At 38.1% G+C, this 14981-nt stretch overlaps 1 protein-coding gene across 1 annotated transcript; it reads right to left on the minus strand.

Moving 5' to 3' along the window:
* Positions 1–5980: 5980 nt before the first annotated feature.
* Positions 5981–13556, minus strand: LOC149834456 (putative UDP-arabinose 4-epimerase 2). Its single transcript, XM_090011418.1, has 11 exons — positions 13409–13556; positions 12288–12426; positions 11783–11907; positions 11396–11509; positions 11177–11284; positions 10995–11086; positions 8840–8981; positions 8586–8680; positions 7930–8059; positions 6733–6877; positions 5981–6520 (listed from the first exon to the last, which is right to left on the minus strand). The coding sequence occupies exons 2-11, from the start codon at positions 12349–12351 to the stop codon at positions 6276–6278; spliced, it is 1260 nt and encodes a 419-aa protein (XP_089867544.1). The 5' UTR covers positions 12352–12426; positions 13409–13556; the 3' UTR covers positions 5981–6275.
* Between the last annotated feature and the right edge of the window lie 1425 nt (positions 13557–14981).

Below are 14981 nucleotides of genomic sequence, written 5' to 3' on the forward strand. Positions count from 1 at the left end.
TTAATAAACGGGTTGACCCGCCTAACCCGTTTATTAAACGGTTTGGGTTTGGGTTGGGGTTTGCCAACCCGCCAACCCGGCTGACCCGTTTAATAAATGGGTTAGGCGGGCGGGTCAACCCTCCAACCTGTCTGCCAACCCGACCCGCCAACCTGACCCACGAATCTGAGAACCCGTTTACCCGACCCAACCCATTTATTAAATGGGTTGGCGGGTCGTGTCGGGTTACCCGTTTATTAAACGGGCCGGGTTCGGGTTGAGGTATGCTGACCTGCCAACCGGTCGGGTCGACCCACCAACCTGACACGATTGCCACCCCTAGTTTTCGTATCAAAGTATTCAGATCAAACCTAAGGCTCTTGGAGAGATGAGAGTCGGAGAGAGTTTATACATTGGGAAAATTGGGAGCTATCAAGTCTTGGAATTGGCAGCCACCACATCTAAGTGGGGGTGTCAACGGGTTGGATATTAATCAAAACCCTGACCCTGCCCGATTTGATAGGATGGGGGTTTTGCTACCAGAGTTCAAGAAGAGTTGCTGGTGCGATGTTATGGCCAAGGGTAGGGATGACAGTGGACCGGGGCGGGGGATAAGGTCTCCACCCTCGCTCCATTTCAAAATCCAAACCTTCATCCCCACCTCCATCCCCGCACGGGGATGGATTTCAACCTCCACCCCCGCCTCCATCCCCCGTTTCATGTCCTCCATCCCCGGTTCAAGCGGGGGGCGGGGCCTCGTTTTCCCTTAGTCTATAGTGATCCCTTAAAGGATTGAGGACGGGGCTAGGCGGGGAAAAGCTTAAGTCCATCCCCGCCTCCATCCCCACACGGGGATATATTTTAACCTTCATCCCCGGTCCAAACGGGGTGAGGCGGGGTGGGGCGGAGCCCCGTTGTCCCCCGGTCCACTGCCATCCCTAGCCAAGGGAATGCATTATGCATTCACGGTTTGTATCATTGTAGAAAGGTCATGCTAAATGCCAAGATATTCCTTTGTGCAGTTTCAGCATTGCAGATTCACGCAAAAAAACACACAGTAAGGCCGAGTTTTGGAAATGATAAAAAATCTCAGGCATCTGACGTTTATAGTTCTAGGTGTTTTATGTTAGATTTGAACCATTAGATGTGTTTATCATTATTTATTTATTAAGAAACGAGCTTTGTTTCAAATTAATTAATTTGATGTAAAAGTATAAATATTTTATCATGAAGTTTTAGTATGATATCAATCATTGATTTTTTTTTAACTCTTTAAAATATACATGAGTATAAATATGCTTGATCAAATACAATTTTTAAAGGGTCTTAGGTGAAAAAAAAGCAGGATAATCACGATTCCAGTATATATATATATATATATATATATTTATTTATATATATATATATACATTAGTTTCTCTCTCTCTCAAACTCCTAAGAGATGCATGTGTACTACCTTCCTTCTGGCTCAAGAGAAAACCATCCTCTCATTCTCTCAATACCCAAGAAAGACTAAATACCAAGTTACAAAAATCTTTTTGCTATATTGGGAAACTCGCTACTCCAAATCTTGCTTTGAAAGAGGGAAACTCCTCGCTTCTCCGAAAGAAAGGAAAAACTTTGGGAAATCCATTTCTAAAATATAGAAACTTGATTCCCTTTAGTGAGAATCCCTCGTTTTTTAAATCAACTTTAAGTTTTTCTCATGCTTCTCACTTTCCACTCACTTCTCCCTTCATATGTTTTTCATTTTAAAAAATTCTGTTTTTTTTATAACAAGTTATATTTACGTTAACATCATTTATTGTTTGCTTGCTTCCACTGGTGCTTCATATTGTTTTCTATGTATTTCTTTTTCATTTTTTTATGCACTTGCATAATCGCTTGATAACTGTATTCCGCTTCCCATTTTCATCCTACCTTTTAACACTAGCTTTCCTTCTGCTCCACACATGGATTCTCGTATCCATTTTGTTTTCTGGTAACTATGATCCAAATGCGTCCTTCTACCTTCAAAGTCCCAAGTTTCAAGAACAGTTAAATGAGAAAGTTCCCTCGTGTATGGTCTTAAAAAATATCAGCCTAGTTGGGAATGTGACCATTATTTAAAACTTTTATGACAGAACCTACCTAAGAACAGAGGTCATTATTACGAAAGCATATCTAGGACAGATGCCTTGCTAAGGTACCCAACCCAATGACTGGATGCCGCTCGTAAAAGTGGCGGGTGTGCGTGGCATCCAGCCATTGGTGTCGAGTACAATGAAAGGTACTTGGCCTGAGAACTGGATCCTCCCTCTTAGCAGACAGGATGTTAAATGTTATCGAACTAAGATGGAAATTTACATTTTCACACTTTTTTATGTGAAAAATAAGACGGCTTCTATTCCATTAGCAAACATAAGACCATCGATTCGAATGTGCCTACTCTTTTTTTTGAAAGAAGATATAATTATTAAAAACAGTAAGTTATTACAGGCAGGTCTGCAGCGAGTGATGAGGAATCACTTGCTGCAACGAAGGAAGATCCAGGAAACCAGAAAATCCCAAGGAAAAAACACAGGAAAGAAACAATTGAGGCTGCCCAGAAACGCAGCTTAACCACGATGTCATCCATGAGGCATGACAGCATCCCGGATGCACCATTCTTCAGACCAGAACCAATATGTCCCCAACCATAAACACTGGAGCTGTTCTTGTAACGTCGAATGCTGCACAGTCCTTACCGCACACTTCTGCAAAAAACGCGGAGCAAGAGCAGTGCTTGAAGACTCACCACCAACTCAAGTGAAAGCTCTGTTTTTCCCGATCCAGTCGAAGGGAAGGTCCTGCCATTTTGCTGCGAGCTCTTGCCTGGACCTCCCAACGCAGCTGATTGATGATGGATTCAATGTCACAGACCTTACCATCCACTGATTCCTTTCCAGCCATGTAAGTCTCCAAGCTGACAAGATCCAAACTCCCCAAACGAATAGCCAACAGAAGCCTTTTGATTTCAGGTGAGGTGCAATCAGAACATCTCTCGAAAAGGAGACGATATCCCAAGTCACATTCTGATCAGACCAAGCACGAGTAGACTCCTCCTCGCAAAAACAAAGCGTGCACCGGCTGGCAAGGTGGATCCCTCGCCTCTTGAGTTTAATTTCTGTATTTAGCACACCATGGAGAATCATCCATTCCATAAGAGACCCTCTAAGTGGTAGGCCACCACTCTATAAGGTGTGCTTTGGAAACCAAGAAGGTAAAGATGGCGAGAAAACGGTACATAGAGGATGCTTTGAAGTTTCCATCACTCGTAAGAACCCGATAATAAGCTCACAAGTGCTGTCCATTGCTGGAAAACTGATTTTGAAGGTTCTCAACTCAAAACAATGTCCCAAGCCTCCTCTTTACTTGACCAAAAAGCACTTTACTGTATTTGGCTCTAGACGCATCATAGAGATCAATAAATGAGTCCCTTAGTTTGGTCTCACCACACCAAACATCATTTCAAAATAGGGTTCTTTTGCCATTACCCACATTTACCTGAGTTACCTGGTTAAAGTATTCCAATGCATTGATCCATCCTTTTCATATCCTGAAATTTCCTTACATAAAAGATGGTTTCGTAGATTTGGACTTTTCACCTGCCAAAAATATTTAGGAAAAATTTCGTTTATGTACAAATTTTGGCCCTTAATTACAAATATGGGAACTCACATGTTACATCTATGAAATTCTAAATATTGTGCCCCTCTATTTTCCTGGAAACTGCCAAACAAAGGTCAACATTTATTTTTGTGGTTAAATCATAAATCAAATTACAATATTAACCTTCATTGTTAAGAGTTCAAACTGTCCATTTTTTCCTTTTTTTTTTTAATGAAGATCAGTGAGTATTTTTTATTTTTCAAGGGACAATACAAGAAACAAAAAATGAATCACCTTTTCAAAATGATAGATGTTAACTGAAATCCTTATTTGACTGTTTTCAGGAAAGGTTTGGCTCGTATATAAAATTTGAGAGAAGTGTGGCCTATTTTTACAATTGTAGGAAAAAAATTGTCCCTTCAATTTTTTTACCAAATATTTATAATGTTAATGAAATTTCGGCCTTGGCAGGCATCCGAAGGCCCAAAGGATCTTTTCACATGGCTGAACTTTTTCTTTTGCCCCTTGTTTTTCCTCTGTGTTCTTTTTTGGAAATATTCATTCAAGGGCCAACCTTTACACCTGACTGAAAACTTACTTTTTTTCCAAAAATCCAAAGATCAACCAATGGGGGTTCCGCTTCTCGTCTGGCAGGAGCAGTTAGTGCACGTCACTTTGTGTTGGGACGTTGCAAGTTCGAATCCCAAATGGAACAGTTGTATAACTGGTAAGGGTTTGCCTAACCCCGGTTTTCTCTGTAGAAGAAAAATCCAAAGATAAACATTCTTTTGTGGACAGAGAAAGCTGGGGTTAGGTAGAGATAGACATTCTTTTTGTGGACAGAGAAAGCTGGGGTTAGGTAGACCCTACCATTTATGCAACCATACCATTGGGATTCGGCATCCCAACACAAGGTTACATGCACTAACTGCTCCTGCCAGACAAAGGGAGCCCAATTGGTCCAAGATCAACATCTTAGAATCACCAAAAAGTCCCATCAGAAGGGAGACAACCTTCAAGGAAACCTGCTCTGGTTTACTGTATTATGTGTTGAGAAAACAGCCAAACAATTTTAGCGAATAACCTAGAGGCATTTTCAACCTGCAGAGGTCAATGAGAAATCTTGGTGTTCCCTTCAATAGCTCTTTTACTGTATAAACGGCCTCATTAAAACATGGATGGAGGATCAGAATTTATTTTTCTGTTCCTGAAGATAGCATAAGCTGCTTGCAACTGTCTTACTGTACACTCATGAGCTCTTATTCCCAAGAGTAAGCCTTTGATGTAAATGTTGTCATCTTATTGAATTTTTTAAGTGTAGATACCTGATAAATTAAAGATTTATTAGATACCTTAATCAGGCAACTTACTTTGGTGGAGCTAACTAATGTCTTCATTTTCATCAGCATCTTATATCTTCTTCCTCTGTTATATGAAAACGAAAGCTTTGAATTGTGGTTATAATGCATGGTTTTAAAATCCAGTGACTCGTGGGCTCGTCCTTGAGTGACTCATGACTCGGCCAGGTCATGTTAACTTTATATTTTATATAAAATATATTATATGATGTTTTTATAATATATTTAATGTATAATTTTATTAATACATGCATAATCATATTTTTATATGTAATATACATAATATTTATATTATATTTCATATAATATATGTAATTATATATAAAATATAATATATATGTATATATATAGATAACTTGGCCAAGTTTTGTAAAAACCTAATTCAACCAATCTTTTGACCAAGTGACACGGCGATCCGGGTGGAGTCAACCAAGTCAGGTTAACCGGGCGAGTTTTTATACTATGTTACAATGTACTCTTTACTGTAACTGTGATCTCATCAAAGCTATTTCCGTGCACTTGCACGGACGCTTTGCCAGTATTCATTTAAGGGCCAACTTTTGCACTTAATTTCAAACTTGCATTTTTTCAAAAATCCAGAGATCAACATCTTAGAATCACCAAAAAGTCCCATTAGAAGAGAGACAGCCTTAAGGGAAACCTGCTCCCCTAGAGAAGGGGATAGTCCCTCATTAGAATTTAACTGCCCTTGTCTCAGAAAAGTGAACAAAAAGGGTTCCTCTATAAGCTAGAGTAGCATGTTTGGTTGGATCTCATGTGATTTCAAATCACTAGTCACAATCACGTGATTTGTAATTTCAAATCACATTCCACTTCTCATTTTCATTTTCTGATTTTTGGTTAATTCGTTCTCATTTTCATGAGATTCTGAATCTGGTGGGAGGTTAGCAAACATGCATATATATATATATATATATATATATATATATATATATATATATATATATATATATATATAGAGAGAGAGAGAGAGAGAGAGAGAGAGAGATGTAACGTAAAGAAATGATTCTTGTGATCTTTTCTCATATATGCTTTTATTTGATTTTGCTGATAGACATGTAATAATAAACAAATGCCTGCTATGATCGCCTCCAACACGTTAACAAAATTTATCACACAGCTGTGATACATCGTAATCACCCCTCCTGTTTCACTAACTTCCAGTCATAATAAGAACAATGATACTCATGATGTGTTGAAGATCATGAAAAATGATCAGAAGGAATCAACAGATAGAGAGATCATCTAGCCATGACACCACCTGCCTTCTAGCCGCTAATCACTGCATCAAGAATCCATTGCCATGGTCCGTGACCCATAACCGTTTGGATGCGACTTCTGCCAGTTCCATGCTATTCTCAGGCTCTTTTGCAGATCAGTGTGTTGCGCAGTCCAATTCAATTCTCGTCTGATCTTCGAAGGGTCACTGTATACTTCCGCATAATCACCAGGTCTCCGATCTAGATATTTAACCTCAATATTGGCACCAGTTGCTTTCTTGCATGCTTCCACAAATTCCTTGACCGATCTACCTGAGCAGCATTCACAATATTAGAAACTGCCATCATCCCTAAAAGGTTCAACATGCAATCGAAGGTGCTCCGTCTGTGCATTTTGTAACAATATGCACAAAGTGGGAACTGATAGTATCTTTCTAACACCTTGGTGATAACATACATGCATATGGTTAAGTATTGAAAGAGAGAAAAATTGAAATAACAGATTAAGGAGAGGCTAGCACTACCTTTGCCAGTACCAACATTGTATATGCCAACATTCCCAGGTCTCGCCTTAGCAAGTGCTTTAACATGTGCATCAACTAGATCTGTTACTTCAATGTAATCTCTTATACAAGTACCATCTTCAGTAGGATAGTCAGACCCTGTAACCTGCACAATGACCATTGAATTAATTCAAATGTGTATCCTTTGAAATAGCACAGCCCTTAACTTCAGGAGGTAATGGATGTTCTGTGGGCCCATGAAATTACTCAGACAATGCCACAAAAAAGCTCAAACATGCGAGTGATTTTCAGTTTATGCTTATTCACTTGAACAACCCAAATTTCCCAAATTTCATAAGACAATCATGTCATTATTGAAAAGTTTTTACTCTCCTAATAACATGTTTGATAAACAAGCTCCTATTGAAATTTCACAAGGGTTGAAATTTGAGAACAATGGAGAGAAAGTTTGAAAGGAGGAACCAGCCAGGAAGGTGATTTACATACGTTGCAACTTTTTAGTATTAGCAGATGATTTCAGACCCCATCAAAAGGTAATACCTCAACTGCACGTGTTAAAAAGCAAAATCAGTTCATGGATGCGTGACTTTTATAATAGATAGTTTGGCCTAATTGTGGTAGATTTTATAGTTCAGGTTTTTTTAATAAGGGTTCGTTAAAGATAGCTTTCACATTTGACTTGTCTGAACACTGTCAGATTAAATCAGGAAATAGACAAAACTTGAGTCAAGTTATATGGAACTGAGAAGCAACTCTTGCAACATGACCATCACACGATTAAATTAATCACCAGTTAAGACACAGTTGCAAAAGCTACAGTATATTTACGGTCTTTAGACATTACATTTCTAATATCTAAGGCCATTAGTATTTGTGGAGACCTTCATATTTTGATTGTTCCTGAAATTACGTTTTACTCAAGTGCCTATTTTTAAATTTATATTGACCAACTCAGCAACCACGGCAGCATTCAAATGCAAAAATATTCAGGAGATTCTGTGACTGTCATGGCATTCAGAAGCAGCATCTTTGTGGAAGAAGGAAAGAACAGGTAGTTCCTGAAAGGAAAATAATTCAACAGGAACTATCATGACCAACCAAAAATATTTGCCTGAATATTGTTGATGATTCATACCCCAAAATGACAGTTGCACAAAACACAAGTGAAGGAAGCATGGTTTTGTAGGAAAACAATACCTTTAGATGGGGAATGATTCCTGAGGCTGCATCAAAACATGCACCAGATATGCGACCATGTTCCCGCAGCTCTGGCCTAGGAGCTTCTCCTAGCCTTCCTTCTGGATCTGATCCAATTACATTGAAGTATCTGGCCAAGCAAATGAGTAAACAGTTAGCATTGTGCAGATTCCACATGGTCATTGAAAGCAGTTTCAATCAATTAGAATCCACTGACAATGCATCCATAGCAGGGGGGAAAAGGCACGAGAATATATTTCCCAGTATTGAAGCATATGATAACAGATGTACATGCAACATGAGATACAGGAGTATTCTTGTAAGTTGTACTACAGTAGAAAATGTGTGAGATTGCTAACATAAGCATACAAAAACAATAACCCCACAAATTTTGTTTCTTGTTCACAAAGAAATTGAAGCAGCTTTAAAGTGAACCCTGAAAATCTATCTGATCGTTTCTAATCAAAGACTGCAGATAAATATTTGATGTCAAACTTTGAGATGCAGGTCTAACAATCAGCAGGCCTGATATAACCTACTCAGGTATGCAGGCATGACACAAATATTCCAAATAAAGAATGAGTTTAGATACAAATTTAGAGATTTGAAAGCCAACCAAAGTGAAGATGCTAAACGCAGGTTTCAGCATAACAAACCTCAATATCATGACAGCCATGTCTGAATTCTTGGAGAAATCTAAGATGATATCTTCCGCCATCTTCTTGGCTTTTCCATATGGATTGATGGGGAGCTGGATTCAGGAAACCAGATATTACTAGTTGCACATATGCAACTACTCTTTTTTCTTTTTCAACCCATAAGCATCCATCATAATCATTAAAAGCAATACTAAATGGCCCGAGCATGACCATATCAGTCATGCATGCCTCATGTAATCTACCAAGCTTACCTGAGGAGTATCCTCTGTTATAGGCATTTTCTCAGGCTCGCCATAAGTTGCACAAGTGCTAGAATAAATCAGTGTCTTTACACCATATGCTTCCATAGCCTCAAGTACCATCAATGTATTTGAAGTGATATTATGATAGTACCTGAAAATAAATCGTTCATTTAAGATAAATGAACAAGTCCAGTGTGTTTAATAAACAACATGAAAAAACCAAAATAAACAGATAAAATTAGTATCAATTTGATAGATAGGCCCAGAAATGATGATACCATAACTGAAATAGCTTAAACTATTGGAATCTAAGTTCTTCAGCCAATGTCAAGAAACTTTCATTACTGTATGTAACCAGAAATAAGCAATAAAAAAACACACCATAATGAATAACAGCAGCAAAAAAACATCATAGAGATTGGATACTGAGAAATGCAAAAGGTTCTTGTTCAGCCAACATGGCCTCAACGAAACCATGAAGATCAAAAGTGTCACACAAGGGTCTGTTATAAAATCAGCCTAGTAAAACAAGATACCCCTTGTTATAATGGATAAAACCATGCCGTCTAGGTGCTTAAACAATGATTTGAGGGAAAAAGAACAAGGTGTTTAAGCAATTCAATCTGAATTAGCTTCAAAAGATTGCTTCAAGTCTTGTAATTCATATTTTTCAAGGCTGCGGCCAACAAAGACAAACAAGATATTATATCTCATAGTTAAAAGGTGAGAACATGCCTAACATTGTCACTAGATGCCAACTGTGCATCCAACGGTCTAGGATTCTAGAATTGATATGTCTATGTCACTTTTTGTCATGTGAGGGAAGAGTATATTCCATTGCATTCTACATATCTCCAAATCCATTTACAGATAGGATATTCACACATGAAGCTCGTGATCAGGACATGGCACCAACTTACAGGTTGCAAAGTGCCAAGTCTCAACATTACTGCCGCTTTGAAATAAGTGTCAATTAGTGCACACGCTCTCATGTACTTATGCATCCATTAGTAATCACTTTCAGTATATATATATATATATATATAGTAGAGTGTAGGTGCTTGCGATACGTGCTTGATGGGTTTTTCTGCTTTTCCGGTGTTTTTTTTTGCAGTTCCGACCCCATAAATGTGTTGGGCATGGTCGATTTACGAGGAATCCACACCTGGATCATGTGTTTTCGATGAAAAAAATGATATTTGGAGCCTTGAAAATTTATAAAAATTTTGGACTGTTGATTTTTCGAACCTTACAAAAACCCACCCATGTGTTGGAATCAAACACTTCAAGAGCTGATCCCTATAAAATCAAGTACATAGATCACATCTGTATGGTCAGAATTTAAAAATAAAACAAAAAGAACATGAAAAACCATCAAACACATATCGCAAGCACCTAACTTTCAAGAACCTATGCTCTACTCTCTCTCTCTCTCTATATATATATATATATATGAAGTTTTACATTGTGTTGCTTTAGGTCAATTTTTTTTTATTTAGCATGGAGAAACCACTGCTGCGGTTTGAACATCTGGTTATAGGCCGAGAGATATCACACTGACCATGGAGCTGAGACGGTGCTTGCAGTGTAAAACTCTATGAGTACTCTGACAAATTTATCCAAGAAAATTAAGAAAGAAATATAGATGACACAGAAGAAAACTTGAAAAATGCAGTTCTAAACTGCTTTCAGAGCCATGCTATTTTATATTTAGCAAACCTAAAAGAATGTCTGCGTAGGCCAGAAGTTGGTACTACATAAAAAAATATAATTTCAAACCTGTAACACAAAAATTTTCTATCAACATTTTTGCATTCCTTCCAGTAGAGTCTATGACACTCTTTTTACCTTTCTTTCCTTCTGTTGGCCTCTTTTTTTCTTTTTTGTGAAGCTCCAATGTAGTCAACAAAGAAAGATAAGACATTTTACTGAGACTATTTGCAAGTAAATTGTTCAAGAAGTAGCCCTATATTCTTTTTATCCAAATGAACACTACACTAGTCAAGTTACGATGTACACTCCACATAATCAAACCGTAATGTGTCTCTTGGCAACCACAACAAACAAGATGTCAAGAACCACTTACAAACAGATTATTATATTAGCAGATTTAAAGCAATAATAACTTCGGCAGAAAGTTTCCAATAGTACAAAGAAAACATACCTAAGAGGATAAAGTGTGCTCTCTCCCACGTATGCAACAGCAGCAAAATGCATCACAGCATCAAATGCATTTTCAGAAAATATTTTTTTCACCTTTGTAAAGTTAAAGAATAAAACTGTCAAGGAAACAATATATTCAACTTTCCACCTAAACTACTGATGCAAGTGTTATGTCCAGGATACAGCTTTTCCATCTCCCAAATCAACATAAATAAACTGAAGCCGTCCAGGTTCTGGGAATTGCTCTTGCAGCAACTTAACAGCACCACGGTTTCCCCTAGAAAGATTGTCCTGTTATGTGTATGTAAAACATAAGACAGTTCCCTTAAGTTTCACACCAAGTTGTGATAACATTATAAACTAAATCTTCAGCAACTGAAACAGAAGTCGATTGTGACATACCACAATTGTTACACGATAATTGTCTTTTAGAAGCCGAAGTGCAGCATGTGATCCTATGTAGCCAGCACCTCCAGTCACTAAGACATGAGTAATGCCATCCTCATGCAAAGAGAACTAGAAAAATGAAAAACAGAAAAGAAAAAATTCTGTAACAATATTTAAGAGAGAGCAAACAAAAAATTAAATCTGAAAAAAAAAATCAATAGTAATGATCGACTATGTGCGTGTATGCATGTTGTGTACATTTATGGGAGCAATAGTTAAATAATCAAATGTATTACATGTTGACAGTGAGTTACTAATTCAACATAAATCACTGCAGTCCAAAAGCCTTAACCAACTTCATGAAAATAATAGGCTGAGTCAAATGAATTAAGATTAAATTACCGGGCTAGAGCTACCATAGCCAGATGACTGTTTCAGAATGAGAATGCAGAGAGCGGTAAGGATGCCAGCCAAAATAACTTTGCCAATAAGATTAGGTTTGCGTCTAGAATCACCATAATCCATTGCTGCATGTGAAACAAAAGAGTTAACTGTTATAAAACTCTAGGCATATCCCCACATTGCAAAAGAAAATTAGCACTTTTTAGCTTTTAACTATGTAAATTTTGGAGTAAGATAAACAACTTATATATCCACAAACTTGTACAGAAACACATTTACTGAATGAAAAAAGGTATTACTAAGAATGACAACCATTTAGAATGACTAACAGAAATAACGATTCAACAAAAGCTTTCAATTGCCGAATCTCAAAGAAGACAACGAATGTTTACGAATACAATCACCAAAACCATGTTTTGAAGCCAATAATAGAAAATCAAATATACAAAAACCAAATTGATTCTAAAGCCATGCAGTAGAAGAAAAAGGAGGAGAAAGAATATACCTGTAAAGGTCCAAAAGGGTCTGGTAGGCCTTGGCTGGCCTCGATTCCTGCTGGAAGGAAGCATGTGAATTTCCACTTCCCTGTTTAGGAAAATTTACTCAAACAAGTCCGATTTTCACCGCACAACCCTTGTGAGAATCTAACCAATGCCACCAAATCAGAATCAGATTAGACACAACAAAGAGAAGAACTCGTCACCAGAAAAGATCCAAAACCATGCCAAACCTAAGCATTTCCAAAACTACCCCAAGATAGAGAACGGGAGAAGGAAAGTGAAAAAGTTAAAAAAAAAGTTGTCCCCCTTATTTCAGGTGGTCCCAAACGAGAAGTTGAGTTGATGGAAGACAAAACGATACTAATCTACACTATTGATCAATAAAACATGTTTGGATCTACGAACGCAAATTTAGGAAAAAAAAAAAGAAACTTCAATCTCCAAATCAAAATCCTCGATTAAATGCAACGATCATAAAAAAATTGAATATTAATGACGATTCTCTTTAAAAATGGCCAATTTTCTCAACAAGTAAAATGAAGAAGTTGAAAGATCATGCAGAAAAGCATGAAATCAAAACTTCTCAAACGATGAAACCAGGTAAAAAGAAAACAAGAAATAAAAGGAAAATTAAGAAGATGCGCAGGCAAAGATCGCCACCTTGAAACCTAAAGTAAAGAAAAAAAAATCTCAGAAGGAGAAAGAAATCAAAACGCCAAACCTCATTTAAAAAAAAGAATAGGAAATAATGAAACTTTAATATGATTCGAAGATTGATAGGGAAAAAAATAAAAAAAAGTAAAACAAAAAAAAAATTAAAGATCCTTAAAACAAGAGAGTATCAAAAGAAGGAATATCAAATTCTTCAAAATATAAAGTAAAATTAAAAAATAAAAAGTCGACCAGAAATTATCGTCAGAGAGAGAGAGAGAGAGAGAGAGAGAGAGAGAGAGAGAGAGAGAGAGAGAGAGAGACCTAATTCGTCTCGGAATCAACAAAAAACTTCCGAAACAAATCGAAAGATGATTGCGAACTCAAACAAAACCGTGAAAAATAGGGGATTTCTCACGATTTTTTTTTAAAAAGTAGCAAATTTCTTTTGAATTTTTGAAGTCGAAATCCGTACCGTACTCTCGATGGAAGAAAGAGGACTCAAAGAGGGAGCGCATTCAAAGAAGACCCCAAGAGAAAAACCCGCATTCAAAGTCTTCCCAGAGAGAGAGAGAGAGGAGTTCGCCGAAGCAACGATCGATCCAAAACAGAAACCCTTCTCTCTCTCTCTCTCCTGAAATAAATAGAGGAATTCCTCTCGAGCAGTCAATTTCTAATTTAAAAATTTACAAAAAATACACACTCAAAAGAGAGAGAGAGAGACCGAGAGGGGAAGGGAGACGACGACGACGAAGGGTGGAGAGAGAAGGGTAGTTTCGTAATTTAAAGGAAAGCAGGAGAGCGGGATCGCGGAATTGGAATTCCTTTCCACGGCCCCACCACACACACACACATACACATACACTTTCTTCTCTTCTCCCTTCGCTGGCTCCTCGTTTCCGCTCCACGCCCTCCGCGTGTTTGACTCGTCGCATATACAAAAAACACTCTCTCACACCGGCGATTCCCTTTTCCCTGTTTGGCTGTTTCTCTCCTTTTTCTGTTTTCCCTCCCTCCGTTTCTCCCGTTTCTTCTCCGAGAATATTATTTTAATCGTTTTCCCCCACTCTTTTACGAAGTGATGTGTGAATAAGGAACAATCCAAACGTCAAGCCTTTTTCTTGTCACGTACGGTTCGGATCCAGAACAGCTAAATTGGTAGAAATTAGTGTTGGAATCAGATTCAAACAGTAAAAAATTGCAAAACCTCCATCCTAGATCTAACCCATTTGCATCTCCCGACTCTTGGCTTGTCTCAAATTTGCTCGAACCCATAAAATAGGCTCGGCAAGCTGAGCCACGAGCTTCTTCGAGCATTACCTGTGCGGTTGGTAGGATCTGTCATTTCATGTCTCCTTGTGGTGGGACGTTGCAGGTTCAAAACTCAGTGGTATGTTGAATTATAATTGGTGGGGTCTGCCTAACCCCAGCTTGCCTTTAAGGGTGAAGGCGGGGGACAAGTCATGTCTCCTTGTGGTGGGACGTTGCAGGTTCAAAACTCAGTGGTATGTTGAATAATAACTGGTGGGGTCTGCCTAACCCCAGCTTGCCTTTAAGGGTGAAGGCTGGGGGACAAGGTCTCCACCCTCACCCGGTCTCAAAATTCTGCCATCCATCCTTACACAGGTTTTGATTTTAACCTTCATCCCCACTTTCATCTCAGTTTCATGGCCTTCATCTCGGGTACAAACGAGATGAGGCCGGATGGAGCCCCGTTTCTCCTCGGTCCACTGTGATTTTTAAAGGTATTTTAATTATTTTACTAAAGGGGATGGGGAATGGGGCAGAACGAAAGAAAGGGTAAGTCCATCTTTGCCTTTATCCCAATACAGGTTTTGATTTTAACCTCCATTCCTACCTCCATCCCTGACCCACCCTTAGTTTTTTTAATTCTTGGGCGAGGGTTCCTCATCATAAAAAGAAATGAACTTAGGTCATGTGGTTAGGGCATTGTGTCGGTTAATCCTATGTCAAATAAAATAAATTAAACAAATTTTAGAATAATTGTGTGTAATAGCATGTAATGTCAATGAACCCAATTAGTGCAA

Source organism: Nuphar pumila, chromosome 6 (genome assembly GCF_984573655.1).
Source record: "Nuphar pumila chromosome 6, dmNupPumi1.hap1.1, whole genome shotgun sequence".
In the NCBI taxonomy this organism is placed as follows: Eukaryota; Viridiplantae; Streptophyta; class Magnoliopsida; order Nymphaeales; family Nymphaeaceae; genus Nuphar; species Nuphar pumila.

Excerpts from the sequence above, each read along its gene's own strand:
- LOC149834456 (XM_090011418.1), bottom strand. The coding sequence starts at position 12,351 with ATGCTTCCTTCCAGCAGGAATCGAGGCCAGCCAAGGCCTACCAGACCC. Across the intron at positions 8,681-8,839 it reads TAACAGAGGATACTCCTCAG|CTCCCCATCAATCCATATGG; the intron begins GTAAGCTTGGTA and ends TCCTGAATCCAG. Across the intron at positions 6,521-6,732 it reads CAATGTTGGTACTGGCAAAG|GTAGATCGGTCAAGGAATTT; the intron begins GTAGTGCTAGCC and ends AATGCTGCTCAG.